Source organism: Diorhabda carinulata, chromosome 5, assembly GCF_026250575.1.
Source record: "Diorhabda carinulata isolate Delta chromosome 5, icDioCari1.1, whole genome shotgun sequence".
Lineage (NCBI taxonomy): Eukaryota > Metazoa > Arthropoda > Insecta > Coleoptera > Chrysomelidae > Diorhabda > Diorhabda carinulata.
The window spans coordinates 3178843-3205577 of NC_079464.1; the positions used below are offsets into that span (position 1 = coordinate 3178843).

General features: G+C 28.8%; 6 protein-coding genes across 7 annotated transcripts in view; 3 read left to right on the forward strand and 3 right to left on the reverse strand.

Moving 5' to 3' along the window:
* LOC130894054 (diacylglycerol kinase eta) overlaps positions 1-3435 on the forward strand; it is a 51862-nt gene extending 48427 nt beyond the window's left edge. For both annotated transcript variants that reach the window (XM_057800596.1, XM_057800597.1), the window contains exons 20-21: positions 1191-1493; positions 2167-3435. In XM_057800596.1, the coding sequence (XP_057656579.1) occupies positions 1191-1493; positions 2167-2454 (591 nt within the window). In that variant the 3' untranslated portion in view covers positions 2455-3435. The remainder of the gene's footprint in view (positions 1-1190; positions 1494-2166) is intronic.
* Positions 3436-9788: 6353 nt separating this feature from the next.
* On the reverse strand, positions 9789-12427 carry LOC130894094 (probable glutamate--tRNA ligase, mitochondrial). The gene is made up of 8 exons (XM_057800673.1): positions 12218-12427; positions 11931-12165; positions 11680-11875; positions 11411-11625; positions 10653-10884; positions 10362-10522; positions 9999-10308; positions 9789-9904 (listed from the first exon to the last, which is right to left on the reverse strand). Exons 1-8 carry the CDS (start codon positions 12321-12323, stop codon positions 9812-9814), a joined length of 1548 nt encoding a protein of 515 aa, XP_057656656.1. The 5' UTR covers positions 12324-12427; the 3' UTR covers positions 9789-9811.
* Positions 12428-12651: 224 nt separating this feature from the next.
* On the forward strand, positions 12652-15537 carry LOC130893931 (DCN1-like protein 2). Its single transcript, XM_057800389.1, has 3 exons — positions 12652-12801; positions 13121-13714; positions 14221-15537. Exons 1-3 carry the CDS (start codon positions 12799-12801, stop codon positions 14407-14409), a joined length of 786 nt encoding a protein of 261 aa, XP_057656372.1. The 5' UTR covers positions 12652-12798; the 3' UTR covers positions 14410-15537.
* Positions 15538-16245: 708 nt separating this feature from the next.
* Positions 16246-19394, reverse strand: LOC130893930 (chitinase-like protein Idgf4). The gene is made up of 7 exons (XM_057800387.1): positions 18998-19394; positions 17837-18096; positions 17647-17779; positions 17279-17449; positions 17053-17221; positions 16755-17002; positions 16246-16586 (listed from the first exon to the last, which is right to left on the reverse strand). Exons 1-7 carry the CDS (start codon positions 19101-19103, stop codon positions 16369-16371), a joined length of 1305 nt encoding a protein of 434 aa, XP_057656370.1. The 5' UTR covers positions 19104-19394; the 3' UTR covers positions 16246-16368.
* Positions 19395-19954: 560 nt separating this feature from the next.
* LOC130893929 (chitinase-like protein Idgf4) lies at positions 19955-24890 on the reverse strand. The gene is made up of 7 exons (XM_057800386.1): positions 24650-24890; positions 23286-23545; positions 22283-22415; positions 22048-22218; positions 21527-21695; positions 21218-21474; positions 19955-20261 (listed from the first exon to the last, which is right to left on the reverse strand). Exons 1-7 carry the CDS (start codon positions 24759-24761, stop codon positions 20053-20055), a joined length of 1311 nt encoding a protein of 436 aa, XP_057656369.1. The 5' UTR covers positions 24762-24890; the 3' UTR covers positions 19955-20052.
* An 11-nt stretch (positions 24891-24901) lies between these two features.
* LOC130893932 (uncharacterized) lies at positions 24902-26678 on the forward strand. The gene is made up of 4 exons (XM_057800390.1): positions 24902-25423; positions 25574-25741; positions 26042-26212; positions 26477-26678. The coding sequence occupies exons 1-4, from the start codon at positions 25223-25225 to the stop codon at positions 26654-26656; spliced, it is 720 nt and encodes a 239-aa protein (XP_057656373.1). The 5' UTR covers positions 24902-25222; the 3' UTR covers positions 26657-26678.
* Positions 26679-26735: the final 57 nt, after the last annotated feature.

Genomic DNA, 26735 nt, shown 5'->3' on the forward strand with positions numbered 1-26735 from the left:
ATTAATTTGTAGAATAATGAACATCAAAAATTGTTTAATAATTAAAAAAAAAAACAAATTTCTATAATAAAGAATCATTTTTAGCTCAATGTTTATTTACATCTTTGCTAAAAAAATCAATATCGTAATTTAACGATTCGCGACGTTGCCACGTATAAAATTATTTCAGCAACAAATGGAAATATATATATTTTAAATGAAATTTTCGTATAAGAGTATTCTTTTTATTAATTTGTAGAATAATGAACATCAAAAATTGTTTAATAATTAAAAAAAAACAAATTTCTATAATAAAGAATCATTTTTAGCTCAATGTTTATTTACATCTTTGCTAAAAAAATCAATATCGTAATTAAAACGATCGCGACGTTGCCACGTATAAAATTATTTCAGCAACAAATGGAAATATATATATTTTAAATGAAATTTTCGTATAAGAGTATTCTTTTTATTAATTTGTAGAATAATGAACATCAAAAATTGTTTAATAATTAAAAAAAAACAAATTTCTATAATAAAGAATCATTTTTAGCTCAATGTTTATTTACATCTTTGCTAAAAAAATCAATATCGTAATTAGAACGATCGCGAGGTTGCCACGTGTAAAATTATTTCAGTGAAAATTAAATGAAATTTTCGTATTATAATTTCCTCTTTATTAATTTCTAGAGTAATAAACATGGAAAATTGTTAGAAAAACAGAATTTCTGAAATAATGAATCATTTTTAACTCAATCTTTATTTACACTGTGGCTAAAACAATCGATTTCTTCTTTATAATGATTCGCGACGTTGCCACGTATACAATCGTTTCAGTAAAAATTGGAAATATATATTTTAAAGGAATGTTCGTATTGGAAATTCTCTTCAAATTAATTTTTAGAGTAATGAAAATCAAAAATGGTTAAAAAAACCAAAATTTCTGAAAAAATGAATAATTTTTATTAATTCTTCAGTTACACTGTTACTAAAGCACTCGATATTGCAATATAACGTATAAAATTATTTCAGTAACGAATGGAAAAATGTACATTTTAAAAGGTTTAAAAAATCATCAAAAATTCAAAAACAACCAAAATCGTGAAACAAGTCGCCGATACGCGCGATGTTGCCACGTTTTGAATCAAACATTCACAGACAACCAATACCGCAAAAATGGCTTTGATACAACAAAAAAAAATCAATTTCAGAACGATCTCTACACTCTCGCTAAAAAAATCGATACCGAATTAGAAAAATTGCATCCGAACGGTAAACTTCTAACGGGTCCAAGTCTCCGCGAAGAATTCACCAAATTAGTAAACGACGTGAAACAATTGTACGAAGAAAGTTGCGCCCTGTTACACGACAGAGGGGACAAACTGAAATTAAGGGATGATCTCGCGAGCAAATTAAGCGCCAGTTTAGCAAACGCCGAATTAGAATTAAGAAGATGCGTCATTTACGACACGTCCATCGGTAGTTTGGTCTATTTACAAGCCGTACAAAACCAGGTAAAACATTTTTCGTATTTCACAATATTTTACCGAACTTTTTTCATTTTTTTTTTTTTCGAAAATATTCCTTGCAAATATGAAAATTTTTTAACCAAAAACTGATCTAATTACACTGGTCAACAAGATTTTTTTGTCACACCAAATTTTGAATGTACTACGGCCCCAAACAAAGTTTCAATAAATTAACACAACACAAGTTTATTCGTCAATCTCTCGTATTTTTTTTTACAAAATTTTTCCTCATACCGAGCTTTAAATGCAACAATGGTCGTTAGGGTTCATTAAAGAATCGTTTTTATTCATTTTCCCACTCTCGTATAAGTGATTCACCAAGTTGTGACCTAAGCAAAAGAGAAATAACCTCAAAATTACCAAAAATTTTCATTGCATTTCATTATTTCAAGAAGAAACTTCATGTTTTCGTAAATCTCTTTCACATCAGCACAATGTCACCGAAGGACATTTGCTTCCGTTTTATGGCAACACTGCTTTCAAGCTCGTTGTTGAGGAATCAATGAGCAACCCCCGAGTAACGTAGATCGAAGTCATAATTTAATAAATTCACCACCACAGGGATGTGGAAGGCTTCCACGCGTAAATTTGTGGGGTTCGTGTGACAAAAACAGTGTTTACCAGTGTATATATGTTTTTTTACACGTTGTTTATTTAGGAGCACAAACGCAAAGGGCATTTCTGGTTGAAATTCCGCAACAAAGGTTCCGGTTCTTTGCACTACTGCCAGAAGAACGAGGTGGCTTCTTGGGGTACCCAAGAAGTGGCCACTTGGTTGGAAACATTACAACTTGCCGAATACGTCGAAAGTTTCGTTAAAAACGACGTACGAGGTAGGGAATTACTCACTTTAGCCCGACGAGATCTGAAAGATTTGGGAGTCACCAAAGTCGGACACGTCAAAAGAATATTACAAGCAATTAAAGATTTAACTCAAGGTTTATAAATAATTAGATTTTTATATATGGGAGAATAATTCGATGGCATAATTTCGATACGGCCCACTGTAAACAAGTTATTAACATAAATTTAGGCTAGGACTGTATGGTGGCCACTCCATAATCCCAAAACCGAAATCTCCAATGCATGTGCGTGACTTCGTGAAGTAAATTCCTTTACAATCTTTCCAAACCAAAATTCTCCTCGATTTATCTACCAATCGTTGAACCTCTTCTTAATTGCACCCCACATCACGCTCCATAAACCCTTCGCTTTCCGAAGCAGTTATCTCCGAGTCTTCCATACAGTTTCCTTCTGTCTTGGGGTTCGGTTCGCTACCATGGAGGTATCTTCCGGTAAACGGAACATTCCAAGGTCCGATTCAGATGATCTTGCACGAAACGCGTGCTTTCCAATGAGCTGGATCAAGTTTTGGACCATTCGTAGATGATTTAGGGGATTTACTTGCGATAATCACGGGACTTTTTGTCTGTTCCAAGATGAGTTGAGCGGTTTTTTTAGTGTTATACATTAAACCACTTGAACACTATTGAGATATTTGTCATTTTCTGTGGAAGAAATACTGTGAATATACCGCCTGGTACTAAGAAAAATTATATTTAAATAAATATCAAACGAGTTTCGCCAATTATAAAAAAATGTGAAGGACGCCGATTAAAAAGCGCCGCGCGAATTCTCCGAGTTTTTAAATTTCCGTTGTAGCTGGACAGGACCGGCTTGGGGATCCATTTTACGAACTTGTAATGTAGTTAAAGTTTACAGTGAGTCGATTTTTATGCACGCGAGTTTAATTATCATTTTTTTTTTATTATAATGTTCATAAAATGATATTGAAAATCAATATTCTCCCATGAAATGATCAAAAAAATAAGTATACCACACGAATATTTCATTATAATTTGTTATACTTGTTCAACATTCGCTGTGATTCTTCTCCAATTAGATTTTAAGGATGTTTAAATACATTTTTGCCACCGAAAAAGTCTTATCTTCTCTCTCTCTCTCTCTCTTTTCGGTATCTAATTTCATTCCTTATTAAAGTAGAAGAAATAGTTAAGAAATTACGACAAAAAAGTAGATATTAATATATAAAAAAACACTGTTGTCAAATCAAAATTTTTATATCCCTAGCCGGGGACGTTTAAAGATTATTTATAACCACCGTGTATCGACCCCAAATCCCGTCCCTCCAAGCATCCACCCCCGGATAAATCCGCGGATGAATGCGGAGAAGGACATTCCACTACGCCCTGTCATTTCGACAGGTCTTCATCGTCGTTCATTTGTGTATTTCTATTTTATTTATTTTCATTTTTTCTATTTTCTCATTTATTTTTTTTTATTTTCATTTTTTTGTTTTTTTTTATTTGTTTATTTATTTTTGTTTTGTAATTCTTATTTTTTTATTTTCGTTTCCTTATTTTAATTTTTATCTGTTCATTTATGTATTTTTATTTTATTCATTTTCATTTTTTTTTGTCTTTTCTCCATTTTTTTTATAATTTTTTTTTACTTGTTTTTATCTTTTTTTATTTATTGGCATTTTTTTATTTTTATTTTTGTTTTTTGATTTTTTATATATTTCTGTTTTCTTATTTTAAATTTTTTTTGCTCATTTGCGTAATTTTATTTTATTTATTTTCATGTTTTTTTTACGATTCTTTGTTTTTTTTATTTCGATTTTTTATTGTTTTTTATATATTTTTTAATTTTGTTAATCTTTTTTCTATTGTTTTTAATCTTTATTTATTTTATTTTAATTTGTTTATTAGTTTTTTTATTTTGATTTCTTTTGTTTATTCATTTTTGTTTTCTTGTTTCCATTTTTTTGCCCATTTATGTATTTTTATTTTATTTATTTTCATTTTTTTGTTTTTACTCTATTTCTTTTATTTTGATTTTTACTTCTTTTTTATTTTTTTTAATTTTTTATTTCATAGTTTTTTAACTTTATTTCATTTTTTTTATTAATTTTCAGTATTGTTTTTTTTATTTGTTTATTTAATTCTTTCCTCATTTGTTTTTGTTTATTATTATTCGATAGGAAGCAAAAAAAGTTTCAGTTGCGGTTGCATTATTCCCAATCGTCCTTTATTTGGTTGGTATTAAACCATTTTACCAGGTTTCAGAAAAACCACAGAAAACCTGCAACACCAACTAACAATTAACATTTCGAATAAACAAACTCAAATACCTATTGTTCATAATAGAATTAAATGTCTGTCAGTAACGCCATCTTCATATTGAAGTACGAACCAAATACGTCAATTAACCAATTATATTACAGAAACCAGAAACAGAACATTTCTACTAATAAAGAGGTGGGAAATAAATCTGAAAACGTAACCGCTACGGTATTAACATGTTAGAACCTATATTCTAAATTAGAAAAGCAATTACCTTATCCCTTTAGCAATATATGGTAAATCTATTATTAATTGAATTGAATTAAAAAAATGTCGATTAATAATTGTCGTTAGTCAATAAAATACTCTAAACAGAAAAAAAAATCGATATTTTCATGATTCGTAAATCAGTGCGCTCCTAATATTTTCTCGTATACAGGATAATTATTTTAATTTCGATAGTTATTCAATAATAAAAGTATTTAATACCACTACTTCTCGCACAGTTTGGCAGCACCGATTATCGATTTCTAATGTGCTCTGATCGCAGAGGTACAACGGTTAGCGCGTGGTGCAAGTGGGAATGTTCGTTCAACTTCCGGTGAGAGACGAAGAAATATTATTCTATATGTTACAGTTTTATGTTAACTAATTTTCTATCTCTCTCGTTGACGCGGACGGTTGTTCGGGACATTGATTGCATCTATGATTTCTCTATGATCGGATAGATACTCACGTGATGAAAAAAGTGAGTTGAATAACGATGACTCATCGGAAGATGAAATGCGATTTTATTGAATTAAATGCAATTGCTCGACTGGTATAAATTAGAATGACCATATACAGGACGTTCCGTAGTTCGTTGACGTTAAAAAAAAGGAAATGTTTCCAAAATTTGAGATATACCGTACGTTCTGATAAGCATTACAGTTATCAGCGAACAAAACTATGGGACTGGATGTATTTTCAAAAACTGATTTATATACAGGGTCGAATCAATAACAAAAATTACGTATGTATAATTTTTACGTATCCTTAAGCAAAATTATACATTTTTTTCTTAATTGAACTGGTATTATTATCTGTTTTGATTGTTTTTATATTTTGTTTAGATAATTTTTTTTCTCAACCAATACGTGAAATACAATAATGTCTTCTTTTTTTTTTTTAATAATATGAATGTTGTTCTTTTACTTATATTTTATGTCTTAAATAATCGATTTAGTCGATTTTTCGCGTCGCAACTCATACTTTCACGTAAAATATTTGAGAGAAAAAAAAATTAAAAATCGCTTTGAATTTATTCGGCGCGGACAATCTCGTAAATAATAGAATGAATGTCTTATTGTCTTTTTGTAATATTATTTTTTGAAAAGCATATCCGAGAAAAAACATTTTCGAGGAAGTTAATCTAGTCGCTAAGATATAAAACTAATTTCATTTTTTTTTTGTTTTTTTTTTTGGTAAAAGGGACCAATTACCACAAGAACCAATTTTACCTATCTCTTAAATAATTCTAAATACGTAATTACACTGAAATTGGACATTAAATGGGCCAATTTACTAGCAATCTCTACTGAAGTGCAAAATAAACGTGAAATAACATACAAATTTGAGTTAAAAATATCAAAGTTCGTTAAAATTCATGAAAAACTGTACATATGGCAACGGTGTAAGTATAAAAGTTCCGCCTTATCACATTAACCTTTACAAACGTTGAAGTTTGCTATTGGCGAATATCACGTGTCAATAGATGGCGCTGAAATTGGCTTCTATAGCGATGAACATCAATACACTCTATAAGGATGTTTTAACTGATTTTGGTAGGATTTTATTTATTTTTTTTAAATTCCGTTATTTCCTAAACGTGTTTATGTGGTTAGAACAAAAAATTGTGTTAAGAATCGGTCTAAAAATGACGAAAATTTTACAAGATATAATAAGTTTTTTTTTAATCGACTCAAATAGAAAGTTAAATTATATTGTAACCCTATCAATGAATTTTGAACTGTATCCGAACGATCGCAGTACAAAGAATGACTTTCTCGAAAATTCCCATTAGATTTTAATAATTAGTAACATAGTTCTTAAGATAGATTTTAGTAGGATGTTAAATCCTCAAATATATATCGAAATAACTTTATCGTTTTGTTGTTGTTGATTATAAAATTTTTATACTTTGATTTATATTTATCTCGTAGATTAAGGATTTTTTTAATTTCGAAATTTTACACGTCTTCAAAAGTTTGTAGAGTTCATTCCACAAACCCTTAAAACTGTGATTAACATACTATATTGTACCTATTATATAAATTTTTATCTATTTTAAACTAGTACGACTTGGATAATCCTCTCTCGTATCAATAGGATTTTTAGGACGTACTAATCAAATTTAAAACTTTATAGTACATACTAAATATCATTTTTTTTAACACGATTTGAGTTGGAATTGATCAAAAAACCACCCCGTTATATATATTCCATAGCTTGCAATTAGAATAAATGGAAATTTTAGAATAAAAACAAAATTATCGATATAAAAATAAATCTATATAGATTCTTATTATTTAAAATAATTACCTCATATTCCCGTATAATGCATAACTGAAATTATTAACGGCACAAACACTGGATGCACCAATATTCAAATCAATTATTTTAAATAATAATAACTCAAATACCATTCTTATAAAACGCCACCATTTTTTTTATAGTTTAAATATAGAATTAAAATCTTCCAATACTCTAAAATAAGGAAATAGTTCCAAATACAAATTTCTTCTATTTTTTTTATCGATTACATCTATAATCTGGCCGGTCGGTAGTGAGAGCGTGATCGGCTCATGGGATGCTAGTGGTACCTTTTATAACGATACGTATTGGCTGAAGCAATGTCTGAGAAAGTCAAGTTCACACAGCTGCACGTTACATTAATTCAATATTATTATATTCTAAAAATTTTATATTAATAATTATTTCAAGCTTTTGTTTTATTATGTTATTTATTTACTTTGATAAAAATTAAACTACATTTCTAACATGCGCTTTTACAGTAAGAATTATGTGACTGTATAATAGCGCATTATTAAACATGTACTTTAATTTTTATTATTCTTTAATATGTGGTATTATAGTTATGTTATACATTGACTATCCTCTATTTTAAAATAAATTTTATTGTTAAAAGTGGCTGTGATATTTATGGAACTAAATTTAAACTGTCTATTTACGTTATTCAATATGAAGAACAATCATTTCTAAACGCGTCATTGCTTTAATACTTTTAGAATTTTGACAAAATGCATTTAAGGTTAGGGAAAACAAAATTACGATTAAAATAATAATTATATATATTTATAGATACTTTTTAAAAAATCAAGGCAACGTGTGAAATATGTAGGTATAACATTTAGTAGTTAACTAAGTGAACGAAGATTTTAATGTATGAATGTTATCCAATTGATAAATAAAAGTATTATTTATATGATATGATATTAAAATAAAGTATTTAAAATTCAAATAAAAATTTTAGTTTGAAAAAAGCATTTAAACTTCAATTCAAGTTTGCCACTAAATACCTTTTAGTGTTGTGTATGGTGTGATTCAGGCTTACAATTTCTCTCTCACGCACTATGCACGTGATTACTCTCTGTAATGAGCGGCCAGATTATAGTATAATTAGATCTAGATATTCCCAATGAGTGCCTCGGTAATTTCATCAGTAAAATTGTCCAACTTTCACATTGTATCTTCTTCTTTAATTGTACGATAATAATTTATCCAGCTTGATATAATATAGCTGAATATAATGAGAGTCTATGTAGTTTTTTTTTAGTTAAGAAAACCGAAAAAACGCTTAAAAATTAAGTATAAGTGTTGGAACCAACGAAACAAAATATTTTACATTTCGCATTTTAATATGTGTGAAAATAATTATCGAATAATAATAAATTCGAAAAATTTAATGGCTTTCGTTTTAATGATAATAACTTTTGACAATCACTGAAATGCCTTCAGAACATTTCAAAACAACGGTCATAGTGTATTAAACAGTGTTGCCGGTATATTATTTAACATTTCTTTTGTTTTATTACATATATATTATTTAATTTTATTTAACGAAATTGAATGTTTACTTATAAAAAACAAAATTTATCTATATAAAAGAAGTAATAATTCTAATAATAAATAAAAATAAATTATCATAACGATTGCCATTATAAACAATTATTTTTATTTACTAATTTTAAAAATATTTATTCTTGATTTCCTAGTGACCAAACATATTTCGTTATGTATTATTATATAAAACACCAGTCGCTTTCTTTCACTTTAATTCCGTAAATTTAATTATATATGAATGAATCCGGCAACGTTATATTAATAATTATAGGTACGTTCCAACAGTCATAAATTGCTAGACGCGTTACTACAAACTTATCGAACTATTCTTGGACCGTTGAAAAATTTTTTATTTTTATTTACAATTATAAGGTCCATAAGGTTTTACTAATTATTTATAAATTAATAATCTGTTTTAATGCAAAATTAAGTTGTCTATTTGGAATCATCAAAATTTAGTGTCCGACGACTCGAGATTTATTGTTAGAACAAACCTATAATGTCATTTCAAGCATTTCACAGTTCGCACTTTTAAAATGTTTGGTTAAATAATTCTGTTTATTAGATTTTATTTGTCGCTCAATTTTAAATTTTACTTTTCCATATTATTTATTATACAAGGACGATATATTGTCCACGCAAAAATACTCTCAAAGGGATATAACGTTATGATTATTGTATTATAAGATTCCAATTAAACGAGGTATTGAAATAGATAACCGGAACGTAATGTCACGGACGCCATATTGTTATAGTTCACTTTCCAAAGTTTGTGTGTGTGTGTTCTTTAATGTTATTTGAAAAGTATTTAATATACGATCATCAATGCACTTAAAACTTTGTTTGAAATGTGATCTATGACTTGCTCTAACAATGGCGTCGCGTGACGTCAACGCTCCAGTAGTGTTTTGTGATTAAAAGGTATACTGCGGGTATAAGAAAAGTAACCAATTTTGAATTTTTCGTAATTTCGAGTGAAAGAAAGCAGATTTTAGAAATAACGAAATGAATCGATGTTATTTAATTTTTTTTAAAACTTTTCCCATTTCAAATGATAAATAAAACATGTATACTTTACAAAAATATATATTTATGTCAAACTTTGGTTTTATTTACATACATTTCTAATCTTTTTATTGTATTTTCTTTACCCAAAATTGACATCATTTCTGCTATACTCGGCCCTTCCTGAAAACGTTAAAAATTTGACGCATTTCGTCTCGTTAGATATATACAGGGTGATGTTTATATGACAAATTGTAATGTAAAAACGAAGATTTACCTCAATTCCGCTCAAAACGTATCTCAACAAGTGCATAAACTCTCTATACTTGATACCATGATCCTGACAAAATTCTTTCAACAAAACATTAACGTTACTCATATCATCGTCTAATTTTTTCTCTAAACGAGATTTTAAAAGAGCCAAAGTTTCAATTTCGTCATTAATCACGGTAGAATGTGTCGGTATGAACCAAACAAATTTAAATTTTTTTGATACCAAATCAGATAATTTGCTAATTCTCGTTGCAGACCAACGCAAAACGTCCCTAATTTGATCGTCGTTCAGTTGAATCGAGTTATTTTCTACCCTAAAATACCCGAAATAAATTCCAAAAATGGCTACCAACATTCGTGTTTATACCTTTTCGGAAATGCAACTTTCAACAATTCTTTAACTTCTCTCACTAATTTTTCTAATTCATTCGAATCGTTTATTTTTTTATGCAATTCTAACTTGTTGAATTGAATTAACCTCTCGTCCATAACTTTACCAGAATGTGAATTTATTTTAGTGATATCAAACTGAAATTGCACAAAATGCAACAAATTGTTGATTTTAAATAATCGAACTTAAAATTTTTTAATACTATTTGTAAAAAAACTATTAATTGAAAAATAAACAAAATTATTATCTCCTGAAATACATAAATACCTGTTGAGTTAATTCTTCCATGCTGTAACACTTTGGCTTAACATTTCTTTCTAAATCTTTTGTGAAACCTCCACCAGAATGAACAATAAAGTTTATTAAAGCCTGTGGAAAAATTCCAGTTTCTCTAAAATGATTTATTTTAATATCACCCTGTCTTTTACTCAATTTCGTCCCATCTGAATTCATTAGCAACGGTAGATGACCAAAAAGTGGAGGTTTCCAATTAAACGCTCTAAAATTCCAAAATTTTTGTATCTATTTCAAATGTTTTAATCACTAAACTAAAAAATATGAAAATTTCGAAAATCCAGTACACACTTTGTAAAAATAAAACGTAACACTATAAGAATAAATACTAGAACAAATTTATAAGCCAATAAAACGTTACCACATTGAAAATAAAATGAAGAATATATAAATTTCAACAATATATAATAACAAAATTGATACCATTTATTCATAATTTTTAAAACAAATGTCATTGTCATAAGTCTATCAAAAATCTATAGAATTACCAATTTGAATTCATATAGTTACCCGTACTTTAAAAACACAAATATTACTAATTAGAACTGACAGGTGTAGAGCGCGATTTCTATGGTATTTCTTTTTTTTCTAATACTACCTCATTGATAAAGATACAGAAATATATCAATGATTTAACCTAACTTTTATCATAACCACAAACGTAAACAATACATTACAAACTTTATTTGACCAGTGGCGTATCATATTTTTTTATAATAGTATAAACTTACCTATAAAGTAAAATGTGTTTAGTGGTGGATATTTGCCATTCGACGCCTCTAAGAACGTGAGAAATATTCATAAAATGATCATCAACGACATTAGCGAAATGGTAAGTAGGAAACCCGTCAGATTTAACGATTACAGGATCGCCTTCATTTAATGAAATATTATAAGCGATTCTGCCATAAATTAAATCATCAAAACTTTCTTCTTGATCGGTGATCTAGAATTTATTCTATATAATGATATAGCATCACAAGGAATGTCGTTTACCAACTTTGAATCTAATACAAGAGGGTTTTCCACTCTCAAGATTGGCTTGAACATTTTCTTTGCTCAAGTGACGACATTTGTTGTCATATTTTGGAATCTCTTGTTTCCTTAACGATTCTTTTTTCAAAAGTTGCAACCGTTTATCAGTGCAAAAACAGTGATAAGCGGATCCGTTATCTAATAGTACCTTCACTTGTTTCCTAAATAGACACCAAAAACAAATAACAAAAATGTGGAAAATAAAATATAAAGTACCTATAAATATCCAATCGTTCAGATTGTAAATACGGCCCGTAAGTACCACCCTGTGTAGGTCCTTCGTTAATTATAATTCCCGACCATTGTAAATCTTCTTGTAACTGTTCCACTGCTCCAGGAACTAATCTAGTTTGATCAGTGTCTTCGATTCTCAATATAAATGTACCATTGTGTTTTTTTGCGAAAAAATAATTATAAAGAGCCGTTCTAAGACCACCCAGATGTAAATAACCTTGTGAACACATTAAATATTCAAGTGAATAATAAATAAACACATTACTTACCGGTAGGGCTAGGGGCAAATCGTACTCTAACAGCAGTTTCTGTTTTATACCCTCGTATACAAATATACAGTATCGATTTTGAAACATATTTCATTAAAAATAACATGTTGTTTTTTAATTATTCATAATTCAAATTGTTTTATACACAAATTTAAGTTTAAATAATAATAATTAAAGCATTTACTAACCCTAAAATTTTAAGTAATGCTTAAAATTCCGTAAGCCGAGTAAATAATTTTATTAAAACAAATCAAAATATTATTAGTAAATATTAACGTCTTTATTTATATATATTCAATTATTTTAAAATTGAGATAGATAGATAATAAAATACTTTTGAGAAATTTGATCTAACATATTAAATTTAATTATTTATCTTCCCGTACGAATTACAAGTAGACATAATTTAATTTTTGACATTTCGTGAATAGATTTAATTCTTGTTAGTTAGTGATGTGTGTTGTGGCAGAATTGTTCATGGAAACTTTAAGGTTATTTTTCGTAATTCTGCAAAAATAAAAAAAAATCTTCATCAAATGGTTTCTTGTTGTTAACGAAATAGTGTTAAATCATTTATCACGATGGTATGTAGAAATGTTTTACTATATAGTTTTAAAACCGATTTAAATTATATAAAGAGCTGTCAAACTGTAACCTTACTTTGAAGAAAATGAAATTAATAATGCTACTATCAGGGTTTAAATTCACAATAAATCATTTATTATATTGAACATACATATTCTTTTTTTCAAATATCGAAAGTAAGATGTTTTGTAGTATATATATATATACATACGAATTTAAGGGTTTATTTATACGTACTTCTAAAATATATTTGGATTTGTCATTTGGTGTGTGTAAATGTGTTAATAGTCGTAAAATTGAGATGCGTTATGATTTTAGCACAAACTGAAATCATCACAGCGAGAAAAGGTTAAGAAATTTATATCTTTTACACAAACTGGTGAGAACACAGCCATATATTGCCTTACTCAGAATGATTGGAAGCTAGATCTAGCTAGTGATAATTACTTCCAGAATCCTGATGCGTATTACAAAGAACCTAGGAGCGTAGACAAAAAGAAACTAGAATCTTTATATAGTAGATACAAGGACCCGAACGAACCAGATAAAATTACAGTTGATGGTATAATGAAATTTTTAGACGATTTAAGTTTACCGCCTGAATCGAAGCTCGTTCTGATTATCGCTTGGAAATTCAAAGCCGCCACTCAATGCGAGTTTACTAGGGAGGAATTTATAAACGGAATGACGGAATTAGGTTGTGATAATATTGATAAATTGAAGGCGCGTCTGCCTACATTAGAAAGTGAATTAAGGGATAATTATAAGTTTAAAGACTTCTATCATTTTACCTTCAATTATGCCAAAAATCCGGGACAGAAAGGATTGGATCTCGATATGGCCATTGCTTACTGGAACATTGTTTTGAAAGGGAAATTTAAGTTTTTGAATTTGTGGTGCACGTTTTTGCAGGTGAGTCACTTTAAATTTACACCACATATTTCAAATTTTCGTTATTCAATTCATTTAAACTCTTTCATACATTTACATGAAATTCAATAACTTTTAATCAAAAGATAACCTAAAACTTTCCATTATTATTTGTATGAACGGACTATAAGTTATCTAAGATATATATCGAACTATACATATGAATGGACTATATTTCTTTTCAAGAAACAGTTTTAAACTTCAATATTTGATTTGTTTCCTTCATGGAGGTTATGTTAGGTTAGAAGATGTCTTGAAACTTGTTATGATTTAATTCGTATTAAAGCTTATAGTGTTTATAAAACTATTTGAAATCTTCTTTGTTATTTTTGTGTTAATATAGGTTAGGAAATGTTTTAAGTTGTGTCATACGGTGTGAACGGACCATATATTTTTGTTTTTATCGATTTATGTGTGGTAGGGAGAAATTTTTTGCATGTTCGATGAGAAATTTTGTCGATTCTCGTTGAGTTGTGTACTAATTTCAGGAAAATCATAAACGGTCTATACCGAAAGATACCTGGAACCTTTTGTTAGATTTCGCCCAACAAATCGCGGACGATATGAGCAATTACGATGAGGAAGGCGCTTGGCCTGTGCTCATCGATGATTTCGTCGAATGGGCATCGACACGAACAAAGGAAAATCAACCGCACAGTACGAGCCAACTCGAGTAACAAATTTATTTGATTTTTATTAAAAACATTGACTCAAATTGCGTTAAAATTATCAACAAAAATGAGGTAGCACTAATCTTACAAGGGAGGGAAGTTGATTATATCGTCGTTTGTTTTTGTAAGATTATGATTAAAGTAATTTTTTTCAAAATACACGTGTATATATGCCAGTTTTTTAACAAAAAAATCAACAAATGGAAAACCCCAAAAATGTTATTTTCTCTCGTATATATTCGGGTGGTTTTTGTTTAGTCCATTTAAAAGTTACGAAGACCTTAAATTTATCAAAGTCAGCTAGTTCAAAGGTTCACGTTTTTGTGTTTACGAGTAAATCCATGATTTTGAATCGTTTTTGTGAAATAATGAAATTATCCACCGCACAAAAAAATTGTTCAATTGTTTTTTGTAGGAAATTGAATTCTCTACAAATTTACTCTTTTGAATTTTTTTGTAAAATTTAAAATAACAGTTATTAAAAAAAAAACTGTAAAAAGTGAAGGAGCTAATTCCTATAAATCGCTGTAACTTTTTGTCTTTTATTTTTTCTGGAAAATAGAATAGAAACAATTTTATAGAGAATTTCGAGACGAACAACTTCCTGCCTAGGATTTTTTTAATTTCGTTTATTTTTGAGGATTTTACAGCGCTTCAAAGTTGCCAATATCACTTGTGCCTAATATTTCGGTTAATGAATCACACATTCAACGCTCAAAAGAATTAATAAAATCATTTTTGTATGTAGGAGATTAAATTCTCTACAAATTTGCTCCCTTGACATTTTTTCGTTAAATTGAAAATAACAAAAAACTGTAAAAGTGAACGAGCTAATTCCTAGTCTCTGTAACTTTGTTGTTTTCAATTTTACGAAAAAAAGTCAAGAGAGCAAATTTGTAGAGAATTAAATTTCCTACATAAAACGTTTGAACAATTTTTTTATGCGATGGTTAGTTTCATTGTTACCATGTAAAAACTATTTAACCATTATTTCAAGATAGCGGATTTTGTCTACGCATAAAAAACTTGCTCACCCATTAATACAAATTTGGGAATCTTTTTGTAATTTTTCAATGGACTAATTAATTTGAATCTAGCTATTTAACGATAAATAATTAATTGTTTATTGAAAAATTGTGTTTTTATTTCGCCCTTTCCCTTATTCAGGTTGAACGAATCTCTGCGAGTAGCCCTCGTATAATAGATCGATTTTTTTGTCATTTTTTTAGCAATAAAACTAATGACTACTACTAGGTTTATATATGGGTCTCCAGTTCAGCCTATAACTTATCGTGATCACCTCGTTAATGACTAAATAAATAATCATTTTACCTTTTCTGTCGACCAACGATGTAAAGCACTGTTACATATTTTTTGTATACGTTGAATCATAGATAATGAGTCTTAAAAACTGGCTGAACAACCCTGGCAACTGAGGTCTTTTTAATTTCCAGAAGAAGAGGAAGCAAAACCGTTTATTATTCACTTGCATGTTTTTCGATTTATGTGGTGGATTTTTATACTGGAAAACAAGTAATTCCATCTAAATCTTACGATTTTATAGTGGAAAATGTGTAGTTCGATCTTCGCATTACATTTTCGTAGTAATGCAAAACCCACATTTGGAAATATTATCAATTTTTATGGTGTAAACGTGTTATTTGATAAACTTTCTACGTTTTTATAGTGTAAAACCCATATTTCGATTAATATCGTGCATTTTTATGGTTTTAAATATCTAATAGTATAGAACTTTCAGTTCTTCAAACTTTTCAATTTAAATGTGTTTTAAACCCCAGTAATAATTAAGGGAAGGTAAAACAAGGTAAAAAAATGTAAAACTTCAAATAATTTGTTTTATTATTTTCTCAAATACAAATTATTAAATTGAGTAACAGTAATGCTATTTCACAAAATATATGTGACTAGGATTTTTTCTATTACTATTAAACTTTCTTTATATAATTAGAAAGCAGCCACCGCAGCTTTCAAAATGGAGAATTTAACGTTTCCTATACCGCAAATTCCATTAAAATCGTCGAGTGTTAGATCATCTACAGCAATACCTCCGAGACCTTTAGCTTTAGCATATTGGGCTTTAATAGCCGCAGTTTCCGGATCCTCGTACGCTATCCAAATTCCCCCTTTGTCGTCCTTATCCGGATACCGATAAGCATAGACACCTAACAGAACGTAAAACGAACAATTTGAATTTAATCCAACAATAAAAATGTTAAATGTTGTGACAGTGAGACATGTTTTTCTATCAGTGAATAAAAACAGATATCGAACACTTTTAAACTGATTTTAACTGAAAGGTAAAGAAATTTATTTTTTATTATAGTTCTTACCCCTGCGTTTAGTTGCGTCGGGGATTTTAGTCAATCCGCCAGGGGTGGTAATCCTTGTAGTGACTTTATTACATATTTCGGGGTAACTCAGTAATCCTGCTTCTTTGGTAAGAGGTCCTGCGTCACCTGGTCCTTCTAAATCGGTGATGGGGATTTCGTCGACTTTAGCTTCGCCTGATAAATGCCAACTTCGTCCGTAAGTGGCTATACCTAATACGATTTTATGGGCGGGGGCTCCGTGAGATATCCTAAATATTATTCAATATATGATCGTTGATGTAAATAGAAAAAAACTTACCAATATCGCACCCACGCGTCGACGTTTTCATCGTTACGTCTATCTATCAATTCGTATAAAGGGGAAGGAAAATCTGCCAGTTTGTCGTTACGTAAGGGCGTATAAAAATCAAAAGCGTGTAATATTATAAAATCAAGATATGGCGCAAGATTTTTTGGGTCGTAATACACTAAAATAAAGTTATTTTCAAAAAAAAATAAATAAATCCAAACTGTTTTTTTACTACCTGTACTATTTACGTTAGGTAAAACCGTCAAAGAAAGTTGATAATTATCTGCCCTTAATGCATTTTTAAGTTCCTTAACTAAAGCCGTAAATTGTTCTTTGTGTTGTTCGGCGTTTTCATCTATTACCGAATCCCCGGTAAAAACTGATTTAATACTGCTCCACACTTTTTCTATAAGTTAGAAATATATCACTTCCATTCTACGTATTATAATAATTTTTAAATAAATACTTCCAACACGGACCTGTATTTACACACATAATATAACAAACGTCATGAAGTTAGCAAATAATCGAAATTTGACACTTGTCAATGTATAGGTACGTTTTGCTGATATTATAATTCTATGATCTTTGAAAAACACTTACTAATGCCTGTTTTTATTTTCCTGGGTTTAGTTTCCGGGAATTCCCAAGCTAAATCGAGTCCATCGAAATTATATGCTTTTATTAAAGTGTACGCAGAATTGACGAAACTCAAACGATGAGTTGTTGATTCCAACTAAAGATCATAGATACGCTATGAATCTATCATATCTATATATAATCGAATACTTACGATTGTTCTATATTTCTCGTTTTTCTCTTCACCGGAACCGGAGATATCCTCATTACCTCCAACGGAAAGTAAAACTTTCAATTTAGGGAATCTTTTTTTCAAATCTGTAACGTGTCTGTAATTTTCTTTTATAACGTCGAATTGTTCGTTCATGGGTACTAAATGATAAGTGCTTTCATCGATGGCTGCGTAACCATACAATAAATGCGTACAAAATCGTAAAGCTTCATCTAAATTAGCGATATCGAATTTACCTTGCCCTAAATTCCAAGAAATATCAATCAGGTAAAAGATCATAAATATTTTAACATTAAAATAACTAGTAATTTTCAAAATATTATAAAAACAAAGTTGTTATTATTTTATTTAATTTTTATTTGAAGCCATAGAAAAAACAATTTAATAAATTAACTCTATGGTGCTTATTGACAGAAAAGATTATAGTTAAAAAAGAAGAAAAAACATGTACGTTCAATGTTTATTTAGTGTTATATAATTTCGTTTTATCTAATATTACATGAAATTGTGAAGAAAATGTGTCCAAAATATATTTGAAAAATGCTTCGAACTCAGTTTTCACTGTTTGATCTTCATAAAATTTAATGGTAAATTTTTAATTTACTTATATACGTGCCTACAAATATGTTTATTTGATTTATATCTAATTTCCAAATTGAATAAATTTGAAAACAGTTTATCCCATTATGAACTATTTACGGTACTTATTCAATAATAAAATTGTTTATTATTCAACGCTGTGACTATGACTAAGGTCATTTATTAGTCATTAGAATTACCTTGAAGCGCAATAAAAAGAAATAGACTATTAAATTTCTATAAGTATTAAATTCATCTGCACAAAAATACTAATTTTTTTTCTCAATTTATGTACAATAGGACAAATAATAATGAGATAAACGTCTAATCAAAATCAATTCTTGGAATATTGAAGTTGATCTAATATGCATAAATGGAAAGTTTATAGTCAACTAAAATGTTTTGATTTATTGAGATTCAATAGTTTAATAAAAATAAATTTATAAGAAAAAACATGTAAATCCAAGATAGCCTTATTCATAAGTTAAATGCTAATTAATCAGTGATGTTATCCAACAAAAATAAACATAAAATTTATTTATAATATACTTTTTTAAATATTACCTTCTCTTAAATGTGATTTCGACTCATAATTGCACACAACGATTTTTTCCGCTGATGAAAATGCGGATAAACATAGAAGCAACACTGAAAAAACGTGAACTTCCATCTTTACACAGTTCTTAGATAGTACTAAACAACATCGAACCACAATCTTTATATTTACTTCTAAATTTCCGTTGACCAATGAATGTATTCACCAATCACAAATCTTCGATTTAAGGTGATCTTATTAACCATGACATTGAGATAGTAAGGTCGTCGTCTGGTTGTTGAACATTTTGTTATCAATATTTGTTGAAAAAACTCATTTAAATATGCTTATTAATATTATATATTGATGTCTTTTGTTAATCGTAAATCCTGAATCCGACGCCATATTGTTTACAAGGTTCTAAACAGCAATGGTCATAATTTATTTTACAACAAATTATACTGCCGATGTTGCCAAATTAGCTCAAATAAAAGTATTTATATTATGCTTATATTGGTAAGAAAAATGTGACCATTTTATATGTGGTGATATTATCTCGTTGGGAATTTTCATAACAAAAAGGCAATATCACGTCAGAATCGCTAGATGAGATATATTTTTGGTTAAAACCTATTTTTTTGTTTTGTTTTCGTGAGGTTTATTTCAAGTTTTCACAAAAATTCTCATTAAACACAGCATTGCCAGACTGTTTTTGGCAACACAATTGGAAAAAATCCTCAAAATATCAAATAAAAAATTCACAAATTTTTTTTGTCTCGAAATTCTTGGAATTTTGTAAAAAAAAATTACAAGATAAAACTTGATATTAAAGAAAATTCTTTAATTCCGGCAACACCGCTCCAAGTTCAAACTGTATCAATAATTACATTTTGATCCTTATTATTCATATATTTTTTGTACTTAATGTAACATGTCATTATCCATCACTATATTTTTAGGTAATCATTTTTGGTAAAATAAAAACATTATATTCATTATTTGTTTATTTATTAAATAATAATCAACTTGGAACACAAAAAATAAAATATTTGAAATGTCAACTGTCCCAAATCACTGATATAAATCACAGTCTAGATCGAGCTGCTCTTAATAACGGATATTTATCACCGCTACATAGACCACGGAAATCATCTAAGGTAAGATCGATGACAGCAACCCCACCGATTCCTTTGGCTCTCGAATACGCGCTGATTTGACCGACGGTATCGGGATCTTCGAAAGATACCCAAATACCTTTAACGTCATTTTTGGGTTCACGATAAGCGTAGGTACCTATTCAAATTAGAAAATAATAACATTTATATGAAAATTAAAGCTGTTTCCAACAAAAAATGACAACATTGCGTTAGGTATTAATTAAGTATATTCGGTAATTCACTAGGGTACTACGCGATTCTTTCATAATTGTACCATGATCATATGAAAATATAATCGGATCATAGAATTACATACATAAATATAAGTGAAAATAATATTCGAAATAGCAGTGAAGTGAATTATAACATCGCCTATCATATTGTCACTTGTCAAAAGTCATTTTCAACAAAATGTCTACATTAATATCTAAAAGGAAACTAAATTCTTATTTTGAAAATATTTGTACCAAACAAAAAGCCCCAGTAGGCATGAAGCACTTAAATGATAAGTTTTCCAGAAAGACATTTTTTTAATGACAGTTTTAATGTGCAAGTGTAGTTTCATTTATGAAAAAGTGTTTGTAAATGTAATTCATATATAAAAATGTGGAAGTGCAGTTTAATTATTTCGTTTATACATGTAATTTATACATCACGTAAGTAGTTTTTTACATATTTTTGTGATATTTTGAATTAGCTTCTCGTTTTTTTTATAAAAATTCAAACTATTTTTTATAACACAAAATTCAAGTGCCAAAATTACCTACCAAAACGTTTTGTTACATCGGTCGTATTCCAATATTCTATTTCTGTAAAAGAAAATGTAAAACTGTAAGGACTGAACAAGCCTTTGTGTTGGAACGTCTTTAATAAAATATGAACCAAAATACGAAGAGTTCAACAAAATTCGACAAATTAAATGTGACAACACCAAAGAATCAAATAAAAGACTTTTTCATCAATTTTCCTTTACGAAAGAAAAAACTAGAGCCCTGAAATGTTTATCTAACACTCTCACACGTGGATAAAACCGACCAGATATCAAAATCACCAATCGAATTAGTCAAATAAATGTAAATATTAAAATCCTACCTTTCTTTTTGGTTGGATCATTGACTTTTCTAAGTTTTCCGAGATAACCAGCTTGAATTTCGGCGGCATTCGCGATTTTAGTACAAACTTCGTTATAACTGAGAAGACCGGGTTCTTGGGTGTAGATACCAGCTTCGCCTGGACCTTCGTCGATGCTTACAGGTGGTACGCCGGTGGTATCAGAATTTAATACCCAAGAGCGACCGAAAGTTCGTATACCATAGTTGATTTTATTAGCTGGCATACCATTTGTCATCCTTGAAAATTATTTAAATGAAATGTCATCGCGATCATTTTATATGGGCTTACCAATATGTTACTTGGTAATCGCCGTTTTCGTCATCTTTTCTATCAAAGATTTTGTATAAAGGCGAAGTGTAGTCTGCTTCGTAAGGGTTGCGTTCGGGTGTGTAAAAATCGAAATTTTGTAAAGTTACGAAATCTAAATGAGGTGCTAGTTGACGTACGTCGAAATATACTAAAAATCGCCAAATAACTTATTATTATATCCACGATGTTTTTGACATGATAAAATTTGTTTTATCAACTTAAATCTAGTTTTATTAAGATTACTTGTTAAATATGTATAAAAAATTGATTAAAAACTTTCATATATACAAATAAATTTTTATATAAAAAATTTAAGGTTAAGATTCACAACTGTGTACACTTTCGCGTGGGAGCGCACTAAGTGCATAAAGATGGTGTGAACATAAACATAACAGTAATTTTTCACGTTGTATTAAATCATATAGATAAAATCCCGTAGGAGAAATATCGTCCATCACAAGTTTAATGAAAGTTTTTATATTAAATGGGAACATTCTCACCTGTGCTATTGACGTTAGGAAGGACGGATAATGTCAACCATAGACCGTCGTGTCTTAAGGCATTTTTGAATTCTCTAATAAAAGCTGTGAATTGTTCTTTGTGTTCTTCGGCTTTTTCGTCGACTACAGAAGGGCCAACGAATGTGTGTTTGATACCAATAAAAAATTTTTCTATTGAAAAAAAAAAACGAAATAGTTTGTAATAACTTTATTGAAACAACATATTGAAACTTACTGATGCTACTGAATATTTTCTTTGGTTTAGTTCTCGGTAATTCCCAAGCTAAATCTATACCGTCGAATCCATAATTTTTAATCAGATCTTTAGCGGAATTAATGAAAGTTAATCGGCGATCTACAGTCTCCAACTACAAAAGATTTCTTCCTTTTTAAAATAATTTTTAGATCAAATGATATAGTCGCCTAATTTTGGTTATATCTTCGAAAATTGGAATCCTATCGTTTCAAATGTATAGGAGAATCACTATATAATTTGTCTATATAATGGATTTCCGGAAATAGTTGTTTCAACATACACTTCGCAGTTAATTTTTATTTTTAAAACGCTTTGATTATTTTTTCTTTTTAGATACCTTCTTTATAAAAATATCACGTTATGAATGAGCTCAATATTTCAATTAATTAGATCTGTTTGAGCTCAAACTCAATTTTTATTCATCACGGTCATCTAATTTCTTTTATAAGTCCGTAACCGTTCATCCTACAGATTTCATTTAACCATCAATCAATTCGGGAAGAATCACTTTATAAGTTGACCAATTTTCATTTTTCTATTGTTATTATTTTCCGAAATACAGGGCGTCAAAGATGTAAGTAATTTGTGACCAACTCTGTATCTCATTTATCTTTCCTTTTATGGTATTTTAGTTATTTCCCTATCGAGATATACCATATTTGAGTACTCCACTCAAAAATGAGCTCAATATTTCAAATAATTGTTTACGTTTGAGCTCGAACTCAATTTTTATTCATATAAAATTACGCGGACATCTAATTTCTTTTATAGGTCCGTAACCCTTCACCATACACATTTCATTTAACCACCAATCAATTCAAGAAGAATCACTTTATAAGTTGACCAATTTTCATCTTTGTATTTCTACTATTTTCCGAATAGTAGTTCCTTTTTCGCCCCTTATTTTCAATTAAGTTATCATTTCTTAAAAATGGCGATGTTTATTTGAACCCTAGTATATTTACAACGAAAAAACACTTACCAAAGTGGTATAAACAAGATTTTTCTCATTGCCTTCACCAGTTATATCTCTGTCGCCTCCGACTGAAAGGAAAACTCTCAGACCGGGGAATCTCCTTTTTAGCTCAGCTACAGTCTTCAAATTATGCTGATTTATATCCAATTGTTCGTTTAAGACTTTAACTTTATAGGTCACAGGGTCAACGCCCACATAACCGTATATTAAGTGAGTACAGAATTGAAAAACCGGGTCAAGAAAAGCGATATCGAATTTACCTTGACCTGGAAAATTTATAGAAAATCAAACGCCAAATCTTCGGATTTGATACTGATTTAAATTTTGTGATTGGAAAAATCATTGAAGCAAACAAAGTATTGATTAATCAGAGCAATTGACAATGTTAACAACTTTTTTTTTTAAATAAATGAGATCATTTATGGTAATAAAGTAAAATTAGTTACGATTTAAATCAAGTTCAACATAATCCACTTGCTTACCTTGATGAAATCCTTGTGCATTGACCCTGACTCTATTTTGAATCATCGAAGTTCAATTTTGACAAAAATTTTCTTCTTTATTATATATTTTTAATAATTTATTCAAATATTATATTATATAATTAATCAATTATGTTTTTTGTTGATAAAAACCCCCATACAAATCATTAAAAATCTATTCAAATTTTTTTTTTTTTTTCGATTTTTGAGCTTAAATCATAGACCGGGTATTTCTGTGACTATCCTCGTAGTTCATTAGACTTTTTTGTGCAGATTTTCACGTTCTACAAGTTTGTTCATATAAATTGTATTAAAATTTCCATCCCCTTCCACGTTATTGACATAATAACAATTTTCCGCGGGTTTTTCCTGTTTCCATACAGTACAATTTTCAAATACCTCGTATGATTTTAATTTAACATTATTACAAACCTTTATAGATAAATTATCCCACCCCTTTGATGAAGATTCGAATAAATCGATTGTTTTTACAAGTTATTAATCTTATTTTGATTGCTATTGCTCTAGAAAGTTCTAAAAGCAGTGAATTTTTAGGTTAAAAACTGATAGAAAGTAAAACTTATTTTCTGATTAAAGTTATCATTTGAGGTCAAAAGATTATCCATTATTAACCTATCGACCTCTTTTTAATTATATAAAAAACAAAGTTAAATAAATATATTGTCGTTAGGAGAGTTTTGTTTACTTTATTGTCATAAATAAAATGTATATATTCAAAAATTTTATGTACTAATAATCTGTATGAAAATATATCAGTTTTAAATATAATTTTATTAAAATCTCTTGTATATTTCTCGATCTATTATGTGTGAATTTATTAATTTGGATTATTAAACATTAAGATTTATGATTTAAATTGTTATTTACCTTGTCTTGTAAAACCCTTTCCGTCTAAATAACAAACGACTCTGGGGTCCGCTTGAGAAAGACAGACGCAAGAAAATATCACAAATAAAAAGATTTTATAACCATCCACCATCTTGTCTGGTCAGTATACAACTAAAATGACCTCAAGGAATTGTATCCACTGTAATCGAGGACATGCGCGTTGTTAAATATATTTGGAGGGAGACATCACGTATTTTGGTTTTCTTGGAAATGTTTATGAATCTAATAAAAAATTGCTTGAATTTGTACTTCTCAGTTGACTATTATTTTTACAACCAATTATACAGAGTAGTAGAAATGTTTTTTTAAATTATATATTAATAGAAAACTATTTTTTAATAATCCAAATTTCCTATCATTAAGAATGTAGTTTTGTACTTTTGTGCAAGTGACGTGAGAAACAAATTCGGTAATCGATCGACACATCTTGATCAACTGATGAGAAAATATTAACAATCCGGCAACATGTCAGTCTTTTAGTTGTCAAAATTGATAAAGTGTCTTTGGAAAATAAATAAAAATGTAAATTACGTATTAATATGAAGATCCAAAATGATTTTGGATACAACGGAATTACCGTTTTTCCCAAAATATCAAATCGAACAATATTACAATAAAAATTTATGGATTATTTGGTTCGAAGCTAAATTCTCACAATCTCATTATAACATTCAAAACACAAATAAAAGTAGTAATGCCTGTACGTTAATAGTAATCCTATTAGCTGGAAAGTGTAATAAATATGATATTTTAGTAAGTATTTAATATAATTTTTTAATAATCGCATTATAAAAATCGAAATAAACGCTTCTAATCGCTATAGTATTTTTTTTTTAAATTCACGTCGATGAATAGATTTTCGAAGTATTTTTTACTATAAACATTGTTTTTTCATTCTTATAGTTAACTAATCCCGTTAATTCAATGGTTCACCTTTTTGCTATTAGCATGTTGGAAGGTAATAAAATTTATGATACTCTCAAGCAAAAGAATATACTAAAACACGTAAATTTGAACGTACCGGAAGCGATAAGTTATGGTGGATCTGATATATCCGATATAATCGAATGGGTAATTGTTTTTTATCAATTGAAAATTATTTAAAAGTTATCGTTTATAACCAAAATCGAAACCGTTGACACTGTCACTTTTCATATCTTCTTCTTTTTTAACATTTACGACCTTTATATAGTGGTTAGGTCAAGTATTAAAATTAAGTTCATTTTTCATCGAATTTCATCATTTGATATCAAATGTTAAAGAGAGGAATTCTATGATTCGAAATCATCAAAGGAAAGGAAATTGATGCGATGTAATTATATTTCCCGATAGAATTTAATTTCGTTAAACATTTTTATTCGGTTTTTATAGAAATGTTTGGTTTTTATGGAACAACTATCGAAATCGTTGTATAAAAATATAAAATCAAATTGGAAACAATGGCTTCGAGCTGATACTCGAAGACATAATAACAATTTGTACGTAGTATTAGTGGCAGATTCAAGAACTGTACTTTTTATAATACAATTCAAAACAAAAACGGTGAGTAAGAACAAGTAAAATTGGATTTGAGTGAACATTTTCATATTTTATAATTTATTTCTTGAAATTATCTAAATAATTTTCAATTTGACATTATCGACGTTATTTAATATTCAGATTAATAAACACTGGATCCGTCCCTGTTCTATTATATTGTAGCTAACTTCACATATATACAGATATGGCGTCTATCATAAATTCCAATTTTAATTATTATTTAGTGAATAATTAAATATTTAATGTGGTATGTACTTGTAATTTCAGGTGGTATTAATAGATTCACATCTACATAGTTATACGAAAGGAGCATTCATGGCGTTTACCGATATATCTAAATTAAATTATCTTTGTTATTGGTATAGCGATATTTTACGTAAATTTTATAATTCAACACCGCAATTATACGAACTTTCATTTTTATATTTTCTCCCATACAATAATTAAACATAAAAAGTTTATAAAAGAAGCATTTTTATTGTTATTTAAATGTATAATGTGCGTTTATCTAATAACAAATATTAAT